The sequence below is a fragment of the Pollachius pollachius genome, assembly GCF_949987615.1.
Source record: "Pollachius pollachius genome assembly, chromosome: 8".
Lineage (NCBI taxonomy): Eukaryota > Metazoa > Chordata > Actinopteri > Gadiformes > Gadidae > Pollachius > Pollachius pollachius.
In genome coordinates this window covers 2,558,886-2,578,359 of record NC_136941.1, presented here as the reverse complement: position 1 = coordinate 2,578,359, position 19,474 = coordinate 2,558,886, and the positions used below count along the sequence as shown (strand labels likewise).

At 48.3% G+C, this 19,474-nt stretch overlaps 1 protein-coding gene across 1 annotated transcript in view; it reads left to right on the top strand.

Annotated features, from left to right (window-relative positions):
* The first annotated feature begins 619 nt into the window (after positions 1-619).
* Positions 620-19,474, top strand: part of ctnnbl1 (catenin, beta like 1) — a 34,007-nt gene continuing 15,152 nt past the window's right edge. The window contains exons 1-11 of the mRNA XM_079741101.1: positions 620-760; positions 1,890-2,093; positions 3,005-3,111; positions 4,606-4,750; positions 5,098-5,190; positions 6,955-7,048; positions 8,617-8,708; positions 9,103-9,175; positions 9,682-9,740; positions 10,540-10,688; positions 13,185-13,366. Of these exons, the coding sequence (XP_079597227.1) occupies positions 731-760; positions 1,890-2,093; positions 3,005-3,111; positions 4,606-4,750; positions 5,098-5,190; positions 6,955-7,048; positions 8,617-8,708; positions 9,103-9,175; positions 9,682-9,740; positions 10,540-10,688; positions 13,185-13,366 (1,228 nt within the window). The 5' untranslated portion in view covers positions 620-730. The remainder of the gene's footprint in view (positions 761-1,889; positions 2,094-3,004; positions 3,112-4,605; positions 4,751-5,097; positions 5,191-6,954; positions 7,049-8,616; positions 8,709-9,102; positions 9,176-9,681; positions 9,741-10,539; positions 10,689-13,184; positions 13,367-19,474) is intronic.

The window sequence follows — 19,474 nt, the reverse complement described above, 5'->3', positions numbered from 1 at the left end:
TGTAACTAGGGGGTTTATCCCTATCGACTCCTTTCCTGATGACGTGCGTTTATTAAATCACTGTCATATAGAGCTAAGTGGCTAGCAACTAGAAGGTATAAAAAAGCACTACTTTTACTTTTTTTGATACTAACTACTCAAACAAATAAATAAAATAAAAACTATTTAGAAATATATCATTTTTATATAAATGACTTTATGACTACCCATATTCATGTATTATTACTAAAACTATATATATTTTTTACATTTATCCACATTACTTTAGCTGGGGGCCCCTAACTTAGGGTTGTGCAACCTTCACCGTCCAAAGAGCCTTCACCTCTCCCGACTAATAGAATTAATACGGGGCCACAAAACTTATTGGACCCCTAAAATTTATAAAACACAGCTTTATTTTTCTACTTGTAATGTGTTTCCCACCACTATCAGCAAACCCTCAAAGCATTTGTGCCATACACATGTGTTGATTTAATAAAAAATAATAAAACATAATATCCTGACTTGTCAAACCAAATCAAGTGCGGCGCGTGGGTGGTCAGTCGACTGCTGCTTCACGACATCCTGCCGACACCGCGACAACGAGCAGGAACCCTTTACAGCAGACACACTTTACGGCAAGCATTATAGCGTGAGGGAAGTTAGCCTGGTAGCTAACAACAACCGGTCTCTTGGTGAACTGCACAGCGATATACTTCTACATTTACATTAAGTGGACCGACCTGCCGACATGGACGTGGGCGAACTCCTCAACTACCAGGTAGATGTTGTCTGGACTGGATGTTTCTGTGTGGACGCACATGGTAGCGTTGGAGACGTTCATTCATCCTGAGCCTGGCGTTGTCACACAAACACAAACCTAGAACACTAACGCGGTCACCTGACAACATTTACCGTTCACCTTTATGGCCTAAACTCTGTATTCTATCATATTATAGCACCGTATGTTGAGTGCTGCTCTGAAAAGTAGATAAAACACCCGTTTTATCCGGACTGTGCCATGTGTGAGTGCTGTTTCGTTACCAGGGAGTTAACCTTGTTACGTGTTACCTACGTGTTATTTTATTTAGTGTATTTAAATGTATCTTGCCTGTTGTGTATAAACATAGTACACATCAGACATACATCTGTATGTCGTGGATATTCGTTATTAGTTATCTTTAGTGGCGCGGAAGTCCAAGGCGGGTTCTGCCCATACTGTGAATTAAAAGTAGAAAGTAAAATCCGATTAAGATAATCAAACTGAAGTGCACATTTGTCTTTTCAGTCCTAGTGGAGCTATTTCATAACTGAGCTGTACATGTTGAGTGGAAATGCCTGAAACTTACCCCTCAGTTCATGGCCATGTTGCTTTTCTGTGCTTTGCTTTTGTGTGTCTTATTCATTCATACGTTGTGCGTTGATCATTTTTTGGTGTACAGGAACGAGTAGTGGTAAGAGAGATTGACCCCCAGCCGAGAGGTACTGGCTTTGATCCCCAATGTCCTTAGTCTAGCTACGGGCTTCCTAGAGCCAGATATTCCTACCTGCTCCTGGATGACGTTGATCTGAGTTCATTCAAAGTTTCATTGGATGGAAGATGAACAGATAGATACTTTCTTCATCCCCTTGGGGAAATTCAGGTATCTAGTAGCTCCCGAAATCAGTCAACAGTCAAACAACAAAATGGACAGTAAAAGTCAATAAGAAGTGAGCAATATTAGAAAATTTTGCAAGTGTACCAAAGAGAATGACTCAAGGTAGATTACGTGTGCTACTCCTTTCCCGGAACAGGGTAGGTTCCCCTCAGAATACTCAGTGTACCCCCTACACTTCTAGACTTTTGAAAAGTCCACCTTGGGCTGAGTGTCCATTATGTCTCCTAATCCCTTCCTCTGTCTGACCGTCAGCCCGACAGAGGAGCGAAGAGAATCCGGGACGAGGAGGGAGGAGGCGAGGAGGCCAGAGGCGGTAAGCAGCTGAAGGGGGCTAGGGATCTAGCTCGCCACAGAGAGGCGGCACTAGGACCTGGGGACGACCCGGACCAGGAGGACACCAGCGAAGACAGGAAGAGGATCCTGGAGAAGCTGATGGACTCAGAAGAGGAACCTGAGGTAAGTCGAAGGCCCTCCTTGTTACCTAACCTCAGTCCTTTTTGTTTGTTCCCTTCTTCCTACCTAAGCTTGTTCCTCCCTTCCTTTATGGATTCCTTCTTCCTACCTTCACTTCCATCTTTCGCTCTTCCTACCTTCACTTCCATCCTTACCTTTTTCCTATCTTCACTTTCATCCTTACCTTCTTCCTACGTTCACTTCCATCCTTCCATCCTTCCCTACTTTCTACTTTTACTTCCATCCTTAATCAAAGTTTGTGCCCTCCTTTAGGGCACAAATTTGGTTATTCCTTCTTTCCTTGCTTCCTTTCGTACTTCCTTCCTTTCCTCCTTGACTGCCGTCTATCCTAAATTTGTTCCTTCCTTCCATCCTTTCTTCGATACTTATTTCATACCCTCATGGTTTCACGTTCATGTGCTTGTTTATTATGCGGGGGGCAATGAGTTGGCATGGGGTCAAACAGGGCGAGATATGGGCTTTGAACAAGTAACTTGGCTATTTCATTTATAACGGTTAATATTGACGCTGCTTAATTACCGAGTAATTACAAAAAAGTTACCTTGTATTGTTGTCTATTATGATAAAACGCCCCTTTGACTGTGTTTAGCTATCCATCATATTAGCAGTTGTGATATGAACCTTCAGAATCCATGCTTTATTCCACTGAGCTTCCATCCTAGTTCTCCCATCCATTGGCATCACACACGAAAGTAAAGTAGAGCAGCTACCACCTGTTTTATAGAAACGTTAAATGTTGCGCTGATTAATGCAATTAGGTTTTGCCCCGAAACCTTTTAAAGCTGTTGAGGTGCACTATTTGTTGTACAGATGTGAACGAATCAGGGCGAGGCGTCTCATTATTGCCAACTCTATTTTCTGTTTTTCATCTGGGCTCTACTTCTTGTCTGTAGGGCGAGCCGGTGGACGAGAGCTCCGTGAAGAAGATGATCCTGACCTTTGAGAAGAGGTCCTACAAGAACCAAGAGCTGAGGATCAAGTTCCCCGACAACCCCGAGAAGTGAGCGCCGAACTCAGCCCCCCCTTAACCTACACCTTAAGGACTCCAGTCGTCCCCTTAACCTACACATTAAGGACTCCAGTCGTACCCTTAACCTACACATTTAGGGCTCCAGTCATCCCCTTAACCTACACATTAAGGACTCCAGTCGTCCCCTTAACCTTCACATTAAGGACTCCAGTCGTCCCCTTAACCTACACATTAAGGACTCCAGTCGTACCCTTAACCTACACATTTAGGGCTCCAGTCATCCCCTTAACCTACACATTAAGGACTCCAGTCATCCCCCTTAACCTACACATTTAGGACTCCAGTCGTCCCCTTAACCTACACATTAAGGACTCCAGTCAACCCCCTTAACCTACACATTTAGGACTCCAGTCGTCTCCTTAACGTACACATTTAGGACTCCAGTCGTCCCCTTAACCTACACATTAAGGACTCCAGACGTCCCCTTAACCTACACATTAAGGACTCCAGTCGTCCCCTTAACCTACACATTAAGGACTCCAGTCGTCCCCTTAACCTACACATTTAGGGCTCCAGTCGTCCCCTTAACCTACAAATTAAGGACTCCAGTCGTCCCCTTAACCTTCACATTAAGGACTCCAGTCGTCCCCTTAACCTACACATTAAGGACTCCAGTCATCCCCCTTAACCTACACATTTAGGACTCCAGTCGTCCCCTTAACCTACACTTTTAGGGCTCCAGTCATCCCCTTAACCTACACATTAAGGACTCCAGTCGTCTCCTTAACCTACACATTTAGGACTCCAGTCGTCCCCTTAACCTACACATTAAGGACTCCAGTTGTCTCCTTAACCTACACATTAAGGACTCCAGTCGTCCCCTTAACCTACACATTAAGGACTCCAGTCATCCCCCTTAACCTACACATTTAGGACTCCAGTCGTCTCCTTAACCTACACATTTAGGACTCCAGTCGTCTCCTTAACCTACACATTTAGGACCCCAGTCGTCCCCTTAACCTACACATTAAGGACTCCAGTCGTCCCCATAACCTACACATTTTTCAATGGACTTCAGTGACCATACTTAAACATTTCCCTCTTCCAACTTAATTTACGCAGTCACAGTTATTATAGTTCTCTAGTAAACATCCCACTCATTAGATGATCATAGGAATACAAGGGCCATATTTTATACTTTTGCGCGGCAGTATTTTTATAGCTACCATTCATTGTGTTAGCTCTGATACTCTGCTATACATATCCAACTACTGCTGTTCACACAATGGCTAGTAGTAGAGTGATGCGATGACGTTCAACAGGACATTGATGTTAAAATTGATAAACAAAGAAATTACAAAGTTGCTGCAAGTTTCCGGATAAAAGCCCCTGTTCACCCAACAGGAAATGGAGCAATATTGTCTGTCAGATAAAAGTTTTATGACGGTCTTAAATCTATGCACTCTGCATGTGCTTTATTCCCATGGTACGACCCGTTATAACCCCCCCCCCCCGTGCTGGCAGGTTCATGGAGGCGGAGCTGGACCTGAACGACATCATCCAGGAGATGCACGTGGTGGCCACCATGCCCGACCTGTACCACCTGCTGGTGGAGCTCAACGCCGTGCACTCCCTGCTGGGCCTGCTGAGCCACGAGAACACTGATATCCTTCACCACGGACGACCACCGCCCCCACTCAGACTGACCAGGGGTTTACCCCCATCCTCCGGTCGGATTCCCCTTCACGTTATCCTCTCATGAGTTCGATTTTAAGAGATCATGTTTAGATCGATTAAGATTTATAGTAGATGAAGTTTTTTTTTACGATCGATATGACTTAAAATAAAATACAGAAGTCACGACAACGCGCAGGCACACACGCTAGATAACCTCAGACACAGAACAGACGCATCCAGTGTGTGGGGGCTGCGGTCGGAGGTGTGCTTGCTGTAGAATAGACGATGTGGCCCTCAGGAAGTGACGTGCAGGAAGTGACCTTAACGGGCCCACATATCGCCATCGCGGTGGTGGACCTGCTGCAGGAGCTGACGGACATCGACACCCTGCAGGAGAGCGAGGAGGGGGCCGAGGTCCTCATCGACGCCCTAGTGAGGCCACTCTGTCTGTCTGTCTGTCTGTCTGTCTGTCTGTCTGTCTGTCTGTCTGTCTGTCTGTCTGTCTTCTGATAGAATCTATACCACCTAATAATTCACATAATGTGTTCCGGCCATGGGCCTATGATTACTAATTTGAAAGGGTACTGGGTTTGTGTGTGTGTGAGAGACACCCATTTTTCTTTATTTGTTTCATATTGACGTAAATAACAATTCGGGGTTCCTAAGGTAACGTGTGTGTGTGTGTGTGTTTGAGTCCTGTAGCTTGAGGGCCAGGTGGTCTGGGTTCCTATTGTAACGTGTGTGTGTGTGTGTGTGTGTCCTACAGCTGGAGGGCCAGGTGGTCTGGGTTCCTATGGTAACGTGTGTGTGTGTGTGTGTGTGTGTGTGTCCTACAGCTGGAGGGCCAGGTGGTCTGGGTTCCTATGGTAACGTGTGTGTGTGTGTCCTACAGCTGGAGGGCCAGGTGGTCTGGGTTCCTATGGTAACGTGTGTGTGTGTGTGTGGGTGTGTGTGTGTGTCCTACAGCAGGAGGGCCAGGTGGTCTGGGTTCCTATGGTAACGTGTGTGTGTCCTACAGCAGGAGGGCCAGGTGGTCTGGGTTCCTATGGTAACGTGTGTGTGTGTGTGTGTGTGTGTGTGTGTGTGTGTGTCCTACAGCTGGAGGGCCAGGTGGTCTGGGTTCCTATGGTAACGTGTGTGTGTGTGTGTGTGTGTGTCCTACAGCTGGAGGGCCAGGTGGTCTGGGTTCCTATGGTAACGTGTGTGTGTGTGTATGTGTGTCCTACAGCAGGAGGGCAAGGTGGTCTGGGTTCCTATGGTAACGTGTGTGTGTGTGTGTGTGTCCTACAGCTGGAGGGCCAGGTGGTCTGGGTTCCTATGGTAACGTGTGTGTGTGAGTGTCCTACAGCAGGAGGGCCAGGTGGTCTGGGTTCCTATGGTGACGTGTGTGTGTGTGTGTGTGTGTGTGTCCTACAGCAGGAGGGCCAGGTGGTCTGGGTTCCTATGGTAACGTGTGTGTGTGTGTGTGTGTGTCCTACAGCAGGAGGGCCAGGTGGTCTGGGTTCCTATGGTAACGTGTGTGTGTGTGTGTGTGTGTGTGTGTGTGTCCTACAGCTGGAGGGCCAGGTGGTCTGGGTTCCTATGGTAACGTGTGTGTGTCCTACAGCAGGAGGGCCAGGTGGTCTGGGTTCCTATGGTAACGTGTGTGTGTCCTACAGCTGGAGGGCCAGGTGGTCTGGGTTCCTATGGTAACGTGTGTGTGTGTGTGTGTGTGTGTGTGTGTGTGTCCTACAGCTGGAGGGCCAGGTGGTCTGGGTTCCTATGGTAACGTGTGTGTGTGTGTGTCCTACAGCAGGAGGGCCAGGTGGTCTGGGTTCCTATGGTAACGTGTGTGTGTGTGTGTCCTACAGCAGGAGGGCCAGGTGGTCTGGGTTCCTATGGTAACGTGTGTGTGTGTGTGTGTGTGTGTGTGTGTCCTACAGCAGGAGGGCCAGGTGGTCTGGGTTCCTATGGTAACGTGTGTGTGTGTGTGTGTGTCCTACAGCTGGAGGGCCAGGTGGTCTGGGTTCCTATGGTAACGTGTGTGTGTGTGTGTGTGTGTGTGTGTGTGTGTGTGTCCTACAGCTGGAGGGCCAGGTGGTCTGGGTTCCTATGGTAACGTGTGTGTGTGTGTGTGTGTGTCCTACAGCTGGAGGGCCAGGTGGTCTGGGTTCCTATGGTAACGGTTGTGTGTGTGTGTGTGTGTGTGTCCTACAGCTGGAGGGCCAGGTGGTGGCCCTGCTGGTGCAGAACATGGAGCGTCTGGACGAACAGGTGAAGGAGGAGGCGGACGGCATCTACAACACGCTGGGTGAGAACCGCCGGTCGGCTCAGGGCTTCACCGCGCTTCACCTGCTGCCTTCCCATGATGCAGCGGGGCCTCCTCAGTGGGTGGGTTTGGGGAGATATCGGCCGTGTACCGTTCGAGGGGTCATGGTCCAACGTGGGAGACCGTAACCGTGGTGACGGGCAAAACAAAGAACCGTACTAACGTTCGATACTTACTTTAGATGAGTGTCCACTGTAACCATGGCAACATTCACTTTTATTTATGGTTCTGTGGTCAGTATGTCCGTCACTCCAGTAAGGTGTGCAATCGAGTATAAATTCACACAAGAAACAATGATGACTTCACAGCATCAATAGTCTCAAAGAGTTTATATTGAAGGGGATAACCTTCCCAGCAGCCCTAGTCCTCCGAAATTCCTGCCATGATGAGTTTTGTTATGAGTTTGACTGTTACGTGAGGTAGTGAAGTTATTTTCAATGACAGCCAGAGAAGAGAAGCCAGAGAACATCTGCATTCAGTGAGATTGGTTTTGGTGTGAGGAGAGCCAGGAGGGTTTTTGAACTACTCCCCTCTATTGTTGGAGCTCTGGGGGCCAGCTTCTCCCACGCTGCTCTCAACCACAGCCAAGAAACACCAACTCCCATAATCCCTTGCTGGGGTGTTGGCTGTTGAAGGAATACAAAGCCACAGGAGGGCTGGAGAAGATGAAGTGCTGAAGACGTGATCTCTCTCTGTGTCTCTCACTTTCTTTCGGTCTCGCCCTCTTTCTCTCTTACTCCCTTTCTTACTTCTTTTCGCTCTCTCTTACTTAATTCTGTTGACATTTGCTCTTCATGCATTCTCAGTCTCTGTGTCTCTCAGTCTCTCCCACACTTTCTCTGTCTGTCTCTCACTTCCTCTCTCTCTTTCACTCTGCCTTTAAGATTTGCTCTCTCTGTCTCTAACTCGCTCTCTCCCCCTCCCTTCCCCCATGGTGGTGGTTTTGTGGTGAATCAGCTCTGCTAAGACGATTCTACCACCGGATTGGGGCTATATGTCAAGGAGAAGCCGCGCTGCGACCAGCTGCGGTTTGTGTTGTTGTGCGTGCACGTTAGACCGTGAGCACACACACATACGAAGCACGTGCACACACATACGAACCACACCACAGGGCTTAACCACTGTGCTCTGCTACTGCAGTATGAGGAATTATCCTTATTTATGACCAAATAGGGCAATATGTTCAGAATCACAAGCACTGCAGGATGATGCATGGGCAATTTTATCATCCGTATGTCATGATTATGACGACGCTGTAACAGTGGTTCACACATAAGCTTCTTCCCTTGACACACACACACACACACACACACACACACACACACACACACACACACACACACACACACACACACACACACACACACACACACACACACACACTACTAGTAGAGAGCTGGTTTCAAGATTGTCCGACAATTCCCCTGCTGCATTTAGGTGTTTTTCGGTATTTCCTCTGTGGAGCTCGGTCCAAATCACATTGGGTTAGAGGTGGCGTGACATGGGGCTGATTGTCCTCTGTTTGTGACTCCCTGTCCTCCTCTCTGCAGCCATTGTGGAGAACATGGCGGAGTTCCGTCCCGGTCTCTGCACTGAGGCCGCACAGCAGGGCCTCGTGCAGTGGCTGCTCAAGAGAATCAAGGTGAGGCTCACTCCCTCTCTCATTCACACACACACACACACACACACACACACACACACACACACACACACACACTACAGACCGTTGGTATGAAATGCAGTTTCTATGTGTGGCTATTAAATCCTTCACATCTATTTGAACTCTACTTACTACACCAGAGTACTGCGGGTATCCGTGGCAGGGGATCAGAGTCGGCCTCCAAACCCCAGCAGCATAATGTCAACCCTGTTGATGTAAACCGGGGGTTTCCGAGGACGACCTCGAGGAGCGGATTTGTCGGGGCTCAGCGATGCCTCTGAGACAGCCCCTGTTTGCAGAGGGGCTGGTGACCGGCATAGCCCCCCTTCCGCTCCCTTATCCTCACGCCCGTTCTCCTCTCTGCTCCGTCTCTCAGGCAAAGCTGCCCTTTGATGCCAACAAGCTGTACTGCAGCGAGATCCTGGCCATCGTGCTGCAGAACAACGACAGTGAGTCTCCGGGCCGTGGGGGGGGGGGGGGGGGGGGGGGGGGGGGGGGGGGGGGGGGGGGGGGGGGGAGCTGGGGCCTGAATGTCGCGTAGCTTCACCGCTCAACTTCTCAGTCCCTTCGGTTTGTTTTCTCTCTTTCCACGCCAACAAATGGATTCTTTATGCGTCTGAATAACAAACCGATGTGGAAGAAGGTCAAACTAGGAAGCCAAACAAAACAGAAAACCCGTTATCTCAAATCAATATCCCCCTTTCCTCGATAGACCGGCGTGGTCATTATTTCCAACCGCCTTTTCCCTCCAATACCCTGGTTGCTAACAACGCTAATTTGCTAGAAACTAATTTGTTGCGTTTTTTTCTATCAACTTGAAAATAAATTGCAGAAGTCGCCAAAATTGAATTCCCAGAATGCGTGGGTGGTGTGTTAATGCTGCTGTGCGTTGTGCGATCTAAATTGTGCGGCGAACGTGACGCTGAGTGTGTGTGTGTGTGTGTCTGTCCTGCAGGCACCAGGGAGCTGCTGGGGGAAATGGACGGCATCGATGTCCTTCTGCAGCAACTCTCGGTGGGCCCAACCACGCTCTTAATTAACTTGATTTATTCACTCACACGCACACACACACACTCATGCTCATGCACGCAAACACATACTCTCTTTCTCACACACACACACAGACACACACACACTCTTTCTCACACACACAACCCATCTTGTTTTTTACGCGAGCAATCCTTCACATTAAATGTTTCACACGTTTCATTCACGTCACATCCTCTTTCACATTAAAAGTTTGCTACTTTTCGGGTGCTGTGTCCTCCCACGATCCTTTGCTGTGCTGTGGTGTAACCCTGTGATTCGTGTTGCTATCCTTGCCCCACCAGCACCACTGGTACTTTATTTATACCGCCCCATTCAAACACCCCTGACAGGGGCCGCTAAACCCTGCTGGTTAGATACAGAGCTGCACAACATGGGCGGGGTGGAGCACAATAAGCAATGTCCTGCTGTAGCTCCACTCGCAGGCCTGCACTCCACAGATGAAATAAACGGAGATAACCCATCATATATATAGAGAGATAGAAATAAATATAAATACAGAACCTAACCGGAAACTACAGATCATATATATAAAGAAAGTAGATAGACTTGAAACCGAGAGAGATAAAAATGAAATCAACATGAAATAAGTATGATATAAATTCATAATTCAACTGGAAATGCATCCCATAATAATTAACAATGAAAGATTGCGCTGGATGAAAGCCAGTCAGCATAACGTAATGGTGGTCTATGATCTCCATGATCCTTTGCGGTGCCATAGTAGACCCCCTGTGTTTACCCTCGGTTTGCCGCCCCCCCTCAGGTGTTCAAGCGCCACAACCCCTCCACGGCGGAGGAGCAGGAGATGATGGAGAACCTGTTCGACAGCCTCTGCTCCTGCCTCATGCTGTCGGCCAATCGGGACCGCTTCCTCAAAGGGGAGGGGCTCCAGCTCATGAACCTCATGCTCAGGTGAGTCGCCTCGCTATGCTCCTCTCAGGTGAGAGGGAGAGCCATCGCTCAGGGATCACTTCAACACTGCGTCACTCTCATTTGGGCAGCTGTTAGCTTGTCTCTCCAGTTGTTTTCTAGTTTCCTGCACGTCTCTCCATTTGTTTGCTAGTTTTTCTGCTAGTCTCTCTCGGGTTGTTTTCTAGTCTCCTGCTTGTCTTTCTCATGTTTTTTCTGGTGTCCTGCTTGTCTCTCTAGTCGTTTGCTAATTTCCTGCTTGTCTCTCTCAGGTTGTTTTCTAGTTTCCTGCTTGTCTCTCTCAGGTTGTTTTTCTAGTTCCCTGCGTGTCTCAGGTTGTTTTCTAGTGTCGGTCCTGTCTCTCCAGTTGTTTTCTGTTTACCGTTTGTCTCTCTCCGGTTGTTTGCTAGCTTCCTGCTTGTCTATCTCAGGTTGTTTTCTAGTCTCCTGCCTGTCTCTCTCCAATTGTTTGCTAATCTCCTGTGTGTCTCTCCAGTCATTAATAGTTTCCTGCTTGTCTCTCTCAGGTTGTTTGCTAGTATCCTGCTTCTCTCTCCAGTTGTTCGTTAGTCTCCTGTGTGTCTTTCAGGTTGCTAATAGTTTCCTTCTTGTCTTTCTCGGGTTGTTTGCTAGTATCCTGCTTGTCTCTTTCAGGATGTTTGACAGTTTCCTGCGTGTCTCTCCAGTCGCTAGTCTCCTGCTTGTCTCTCCAGTTGTCAGTTAGCTAGTCTTCACCACGCTCCGTGATGCAGAACATCACGTAGCGCTATCGGCTGGGCCTTGCCTTCCCCGGCCGATTGATCTGAAGCCAGATGACCTTAAGGGCTGATAAAGAGACATGACGCACATGTAGTGAACCCCCCGGCTTCCTGCTTTGATGAGCACATCAGCAGAGGGAGAGACGCAAAGGGCGGCTCAATATCCCGCGGAAACACCACATCCTTTTCTGCACCGTCTGTGTTAGCTTTGGTAGAGTAGGATGATGAGAGAGAGAGGAAGGGAGTGAGCAGTTGGGAGAGAGATTTTATAATAAAGGTGGAGGAGTGTGCTGTGTTCACCAATCTCTGGATCCTCTGCATCGATAGTTATAGAGTTAACGAACAGGCTTTATGTAATGTGGATGTAGGGTGGGGTGGGATCCTCATGATGTTCAGACTGATGGAGCATGGAGACATTTCATTGAGACTGATGTGATTATAATTAACAGCTGTTAAATATATATATATTTTTACAAAATATTGCACCATATTGTTATCAATCTAATTGTTTTGCTTGTTTTAGCTGTCCAAACTGAACTGCTGATGTTTGTAGCGGCTGATGTTTGTTTGTTTGTTTGGAAAATTGGCAGCCAGTCATGGGTTTTAATTAATATTCGAGCACCTCATGTATTCCTGGGGTCTGAACCCGTGGGGGTTGTGACCAGTGTCCGCAGCGTCATCGGTCCTGTTGAGGCCTGGTTTGATTTTCCTCCTGACTCAGAAACGTAACTGGTTTATGGCTCTTCTCCTGCGTCATACACTGTTGGAGCAAGCCCTGGGAAAGCGGTCGAACACTCTTGACAGCTGATTATTATGATTTTTTATAATTATAAACGTGTTATTATATTGTCAGCCCCACAAGGTTTGATAAAGTATACCGTTTTTGTTTTGCCTTCTCAAAGTCAAACCATCGGTCCAATTGACGAATGAAAAAAACGATTGTGTCTGTTCTATAAAAATATATATAACTATATACAACTTCCAAACCTCCATGAATATAACAAACCTTGTCAACGGATTTAGTCTCTGAAATGTGAATACATCCACACCCCTCTCTTCCTTCCCCGTACCCTTTTCACAAATCAACACCGAGAGATCAAATCCAGGGCTTCAAGTCCCGTCTCTGAGGCTGTCAAGACATGACAGCTGCCCGCTAACGGGCTTCTCTGTTGGACAGGCAGGCAAGGCTGTCTGCTGCATCCCGTCTGTCTGTCTCTCGTCAAACCCCAACACCGCCACCTGTCATTGGAGGGTGTTGTGGGAAGTGGCTGTGTTTCATACCCTGATAGGTGGAGGAAGAGATGCCATTAGAGGATTTGACAGACTTTTTCTATTCCCTGTTGTTGTGTTTCAGGTTTTCATGTTGGAGACAGGGATTTGAATTATACACTCCTAGTGTAGCTTGAGGCCGTTTTGCAGTGAGGTTTTTGAATGGGTGTACCGATAATTATTCCGCCACGTTTTGTGTGTGTGTGTGTGTGTGCGTGTGTGTGTGTGTGTGACGGTATAGATAAAAAAATATGAGCAATAAATCAATTACAGTAAATAATGACATGAAAATTGGTTCAATATTGCAATCCTTTCCTCATCAAACAGGAGGTTATGAGAACATAACACTAAAGCCTCCTGTGTAAACCATACAACCATATTCATATCATCGTCTCACAGTCCTCACAGTGAAAATCGTTGTGAACATGTTCTGACGCGAGTCTGGTCTTTCTCTCCCTCCCTCCCCCCGCAGAGAGAAGAAGATGTCCAGAACAAGCGCCTTGAAGGTCCTGGACCACGGCATGACCGGACCCGAGGGGACCGATAACTGCCATAAGTTTGTGGACATTCTGGGCCTCAGAACCATCTTTCCCCTCTTCATGAAGACGCCCAAGAAGATGAAGAAGGCCGGGCTGTCGGAGAAGGAACACGAAGGTCAGTCGGACGATTTCACTTTCCCTTTCACTTTCTATTTCCAAGAGAATGCCCGTGGAGCTCTGCCAAATGGTTTCACTTTCACTTTTTATTTCCAAGAGAAGGCACATGGAGCTCTGTAAAACGGTTTCACTTTCACTGTCATTTTTTCAAGAGAAGGCCCATCTATCAAATGGTTTCACTTTCAGTTCAGATTCCCTTTCATTTTAAAGAGAAGGCACCTAGGAACACATGTTTCAGTTTGGGTATTGGTTTGCCTTTAATTTTCCAAGAGAAGGCAAGTGGAGCTCTGTCAAATAGTTTCACCTTCAGTTTTTGTTTGCCTTTAATTTACCAGAAGAAGGAACATGCTGGTATGTTAAATAGTTTCAGTTTAAGTTTGCCTTTAATTTAACAGAAGAAGGAACACAGAGCTCTTGTCAAATAGTTTCCCTTTCAGTTTTGGTTTGCCTTTAATTTATCAGCAGAAGGAACACAGAGGTCTGTCAAATTGGTTGACTCAAAGTTTACCTTTCATTTTCCAGTATAAAGAGAAATCATATTTTTGCCCCAAGGTTCCCGTCTATAACGTCCAAAGCGAATAACCTGGCCAAAGCATTGGTCACCATTGTTTGACCGACCTCAAAACTCAGACAGTCCATAAAATCAGCCCAATCATGTTTGATTTGTTCTGTCTGGGCTCCTGAAACTATCTTGTCTCAGGAGTAGGTGAGGGAGGGACAGTGGAAAGTAGGGGTTGAGGGAAGGGGGCACGGATGGGGAGTTGAACGAAGGTTTGAGGACGAAAGGTTGAGTGAGGGAGGGTGTGAGTGAACAGGCGATGGACGGAGTTAGGCATTGGGTGAGGAATGGGTGGGTGTTAGGGTGTCAGCGAAAGAGTGATTTGGTGTGTGAGGGATGAAGGCTGATTGCGGCTGTTGTGATGGAGTAGAGCTGCAGGATCATGACAAAAATGTTAATTGGGATTATTTTGCCCTGATATTTTCATTGCGATTATTAATTGCTATTAACGGAGCTCCATCCTGGCCACTGCGTCGCGTTGCCTCGTGTGATTTATTAAGCGCTGGTGATTACTCAGACCTCGCATGGACCCACACGATTCTAGCGCACGCTGATTAATCAGAGCGCTCATTGCTTGTGTTGCAACTGTTTTTAATTAGCGTTTAACGTTACCGACATACTAAATCGAATGTGTTTATGTATTCAATTATTTTACATACGTAAAATAAAAAGCATTCATCTTTGCGACCTTCCGCAATCATCCAATGGCAGAGGCCAGAATCGGGTTTTCCAATTAAAACGCGACGAGTTGTGCGGCCCCACGAGGGGGGGGCGTGTGATTGGCCGCCGGCGGGGACAGACACAGCGGCGGATGTAGAGCAAGTGGGAGCAGCAGTGCATTCAGATCACACGCCTCGCGTCACACTGCAGCCAGCCAACGAACGGAGCCGTTCGATTGGGCGCTACCGCACGTTTAAAAAAACAACACGACCCCACAGCGACGCGTCGCACTGTGTGTATTCTAAACTTCAAAAGTACCCCCCCCGGCAGAAGCTTGATAGAAAACACAGAAATGCTCTTGTGCGGAACCCGGTGTTCTGCTCCTGTGGGTCTGGCTGGCCCAATTACCCCCCGCTGCCCGCCACCCCCCCCCTTGGTACAATCATCATAATTCACCTTTATGTCCTGGGCCCGCCGCGACCCCGAACGCCCCCCAGAGAGGCGGACAAAGCGGCTGCCATTTTGTTGGCGACTCACCTGTGGTGGGCCGTATTAACCCTTGACCCTCTCAAGCAGCAGGGGGGGGAAGAGTTATGAAACGTGTTTGTGTGTGTGTGTGTGTGTGTCGCTATGCAGTATGCAGATGACCTGAACCCGGTTTCACCACATTAGCTTCCACGTTGGCATCACACGCTGGGCTGCCATGGCAACGGGACCGGCAGGTCGCCTCCGAGAGGAATCCATCCTTCAACGACCCCAAACGACTCCCTTAATTAAGGCATATGTCCACGCTCTTTCCGCTACGATGAAGGCAGGGCTGTGTGGTCTTTGGTACACACTTCCCCAGCGTTCCTGGTCGCCACACTTCGTCGTCTGTGGAATTTAAAAAAAAAGGTCTTTGTTCTGGTAGATGCGTAGGCGGGGGAAGGCTGTGGTGGAAAGGTTGTTGTAAGATAGGGATGTGATCCAGACATCGTGGGCGGGGGTCTGGGAACATGAGAGGGGTCATGGACCTCAACGGGGAAAACACAGTTTTCAGTTTTCAGACACGTTGAGGAAGATTCTTCAGAACAGAGCTAGTGTGCATGCATGCGTCACACTCTTGTCCGTGCTTTGTTTCAGTCTGTCTTTCAGTCAGTCTGTCTTTCTCTGTCTCTCTTACTCGCTCCCTCTTTCTTTACCTATTGCTCTCACTTTCTTTCTCAAACCGTTCCTCCCTCTCCCCCACCCTGTTTCTCCCACTTTCTCTCTCTCCCCCCTCCCTAATGCCCCTCTGCCTCTCCTTCTCTGTCTTCCTCTGTGGTGGGGTAGGGGACAGCCAGGGAATCGCCCTGTGAGAACAATGCACGCATCCATTCATCCATTCACCAAGGTGCAACGCGTAGTGGAAATGAGAGACGAGAAAAGTAGTTTTTCAACAAGTTCCACAGAGTGTTCAGAACGCACCCTCGAGGTGCTTCCTGTGATGTCATCCCCAGCCAATCAACAATGCCGGGGTGAGAATGGGTGGCAGACAGGGGCTATATTTAGGGGCGCTGTGAGCGCTGTGTCGCAGAACAGATGCCAACAGACGCCTCATTTACATGCACACGCACACCAGCCAGTCCCCGTCACTACGGGAACGGTGGCTGGTTTCCTGTGTCGGTTGTTCTAGTGTTGTGGTGTGTGATGGAGTTAAGGGCAGAAGGAGACTCCAGTGGAGTTCAACCCTAGAGCTTCGAAGTTTTGCTGTTTGTGATTCTGTAAGCATAGTACTACAACTCTGTGCACACGCACACACCTGCGCACACATGCTTTCTCACACACACACTAACACGCACAAACGCACGCACAGACGCAAGCGCACGCACAAACAGACCTAATCACATACACAAACAAAGAAGCACTCACGCAAACACTTTCACACGCACACACAGACGGACGCACAGTAGAGATGGGCGATATGGCCTAAAATCCATATTGCGATATACATTGCAGCCTCTTGCGATAACGATATATATCACAATATAAAATCATAAAATAACTGTTTCAGAACAGGTTACATAGACCCTAAGGAAAGCCAAACTGCTAAATGTATTAAAAAGAGAAAAAAGAGAAATATAGTATGTCATTTCAAGAACATTTATTGTGAAACACTGTAATCATACAACATAATGTTGCAGATAAATAAAATTAGTATTGGGTTTCTTTTCTTTAGTGCAAACCATTCTAAAAGGCACTACACTTAGTTTAAGTCCTTGGTTCTTAAATGCCAAACCAAGATGCAGAGAACAGGAAAAACGGGTGTCTTTCTAGATAAGGAACAGACACTGTACTGACAATTAGGGATGGGCATGATTAATTGATGATCGATCATTGATTGTTAAGATTTTTGTCGATTACGTGATATTTTTAACCATCAAAAGGAGGTTGACCCAGCCGGAGAGGTGGTCTCGGAGACGTTGCTCAACATGGAGCAAAGAGGAGACGGAACGTCTTTTGGATATTTGGGTCCAATATCCAAAAGACATTCCGTCTCCTCTTTGCTCCATGTTGAGCCAACACCCGACGGTCCGACAAAAGCAAGTAAAAAGTATGCTGGAAAACATAACTTAAAAATGCAGATGCATTTAACACATTCCGAGTCAGGATGAGGGAGAAGGAGTTGGACCAGTCCGCAGATCAATGTATATCACGCTGGATATCCATGATTATTTACTTTCACCAGTGCTTCCCCCCCCCCCCCCCCTTTTTCTTTAACACTCTACAACGCCCCAGACCTTTTTGTCCAATGATTTAACGTTCTTTGCACACATGCAGGTTTGTTGACGAATTCTGGCACTGTTGCGAAAATTGCAATGTGAAAAGGAATTGCACCAAACCAAAAATTAAACATTCTATTTTGCGTCATCAACATGCATTATCGCGATAGAGTGATAGAATTAAAATCTCTATCGTAGGCCATTTTTTATCGTTTATATCGTATATCGTTTATATCGCACATTACTAACGCACAGTCACAAACACATTCACACGCACAGACGCAAACACACTCACAAGCGCACACATACTCATACACACGCACGGTCAAACGCATCCGAAGGCACACACCGACAAGAGGCACGCACGCACACTCACAAACACATCTACACGCACACTTAGACAGAGGCACGCACACACAGAGACACAAACACATCTACACGCACACACAGACAGAGGCACGCACACACAGAGACACAAACACATCTACACGCACACACAGACAGAGGCACGCACACACAGAGACACAAACACATCTACACGCACACACAGACAGAGGCACGCACACACAGAGACACAAACACATCTACACGCACACACAGACAGAGGCACGCACACACAGAGACACAAACACATCTACACGCACACACAGACAGAGGCACGCACACACAGAGACACAAACACATCTACACGCACACACAGACAGAGGCACGCACACACAGTCACAAACACATTCACACGCAAACACAGATTGGCGCACGGTCAAAAACACATCCACATGCACAGACGCAAACACGCACAGTCAAACGCGTCCACGCGCACACACAGACATGCGCGCGCACGCACAGCCGCAAACAAATCCACACGCAAACACAGATTGGCGCACGGTCAAAAACACATCCACATGCACAGACGCAAACACGCACAGTCAAACGCGTCCACGCGCACACACAGACATGCGCGCGCACGCACAGCCGCAAACAAATCCACACGCACAGCCGCCCCAGCCGTCCCCTTGCTACCCAGCAGCGGGACCGCGGCGGCCAGTTTTCGGCGGATGAGTTTGATGTTAATCTGCGTCGTCATAATCACACGCGGCTAATCCCTTTATGAGCCACTTTCCCGGGGAGAGATCCGCCGTGCGATGCCCGGGTATAGACACTCCTCTAATTAACATTTCCTCCACGCTCCGAGGAGTGCGCCGCCTTATCTGCTACACGCCACTCGCTGTTCCCCTTTCACAGCCCCCCCGCCTTTGTGCCTGTGTCACGCCGGCCCCCCGCTGGGACAGCGGTCGTGGTGGTGATTGTGGAGCGTTGTCTGAGTGAAACAGGGCGCCCGGGTTGGGGGGCGGGGGGGGGGAGTTGGAAGCTGCTGGAGGTCACATCAGGGAGCTGTAAACAGGCGGTGGGAAAGAACCGGAGAGGATCTAGATGAATTAAATGGACTTAAAACCGACCACTCCCTCCCTATGTTCCTCCCTACGTTCCTCCCTCTCTCTCTCTCTCCCTCCCTCCCTACGTTCCTCCCTCTCTCTCTTCCTTACCTATGTTCCTCCCTACGTTCCTCCCTCTCTCTCTTCCTTACCTATGTTCCTCCCTACGTTCCTCCCTCTCTCTCTCTCCCTCCCTACGTTCCTCCCTTCCTCCCTGCGTCCCTCCCTCCCTACGTTCCTCCCTCTCTCTCGCTCCCTACGTTCCTCCCTCTCTCTCCCTCCCTATGTTCCTCCCTCCGTTCCTCCCTCTCGCTCCCTCCCTATGTTCCTCCCTACGTTCCTCCCTCTCTCTCTCGCTCCCTACGTTTCTCCCGTCCTCCCTGCGTTCCTCCCTCCCTACGTTCCTCGGCGATTAAGAAGTGCTGCTGTCATGCTGTCCCTGTCATTGACAGGCACGATGGGAAGACATGCGCTGATTGGTCAGAAATGAGCCGGGGGCGGTCTTCAATCTAAATTGCCTCTTACAGGGTGCAGGCCTGGGTTCAACCACAACAGATAACCTCACTGAGCGTCCACTCACTCATAGCTGACGGATGGGGATGGCATAGCTAACGAATTACACTATAATGATGGCTCTTAATTCCTACCTGCAGTACCTTCCCCTTTTGAGGTACTTTAACCCTGGACTGTTTTTGGGGGCTCACATCGTAGGA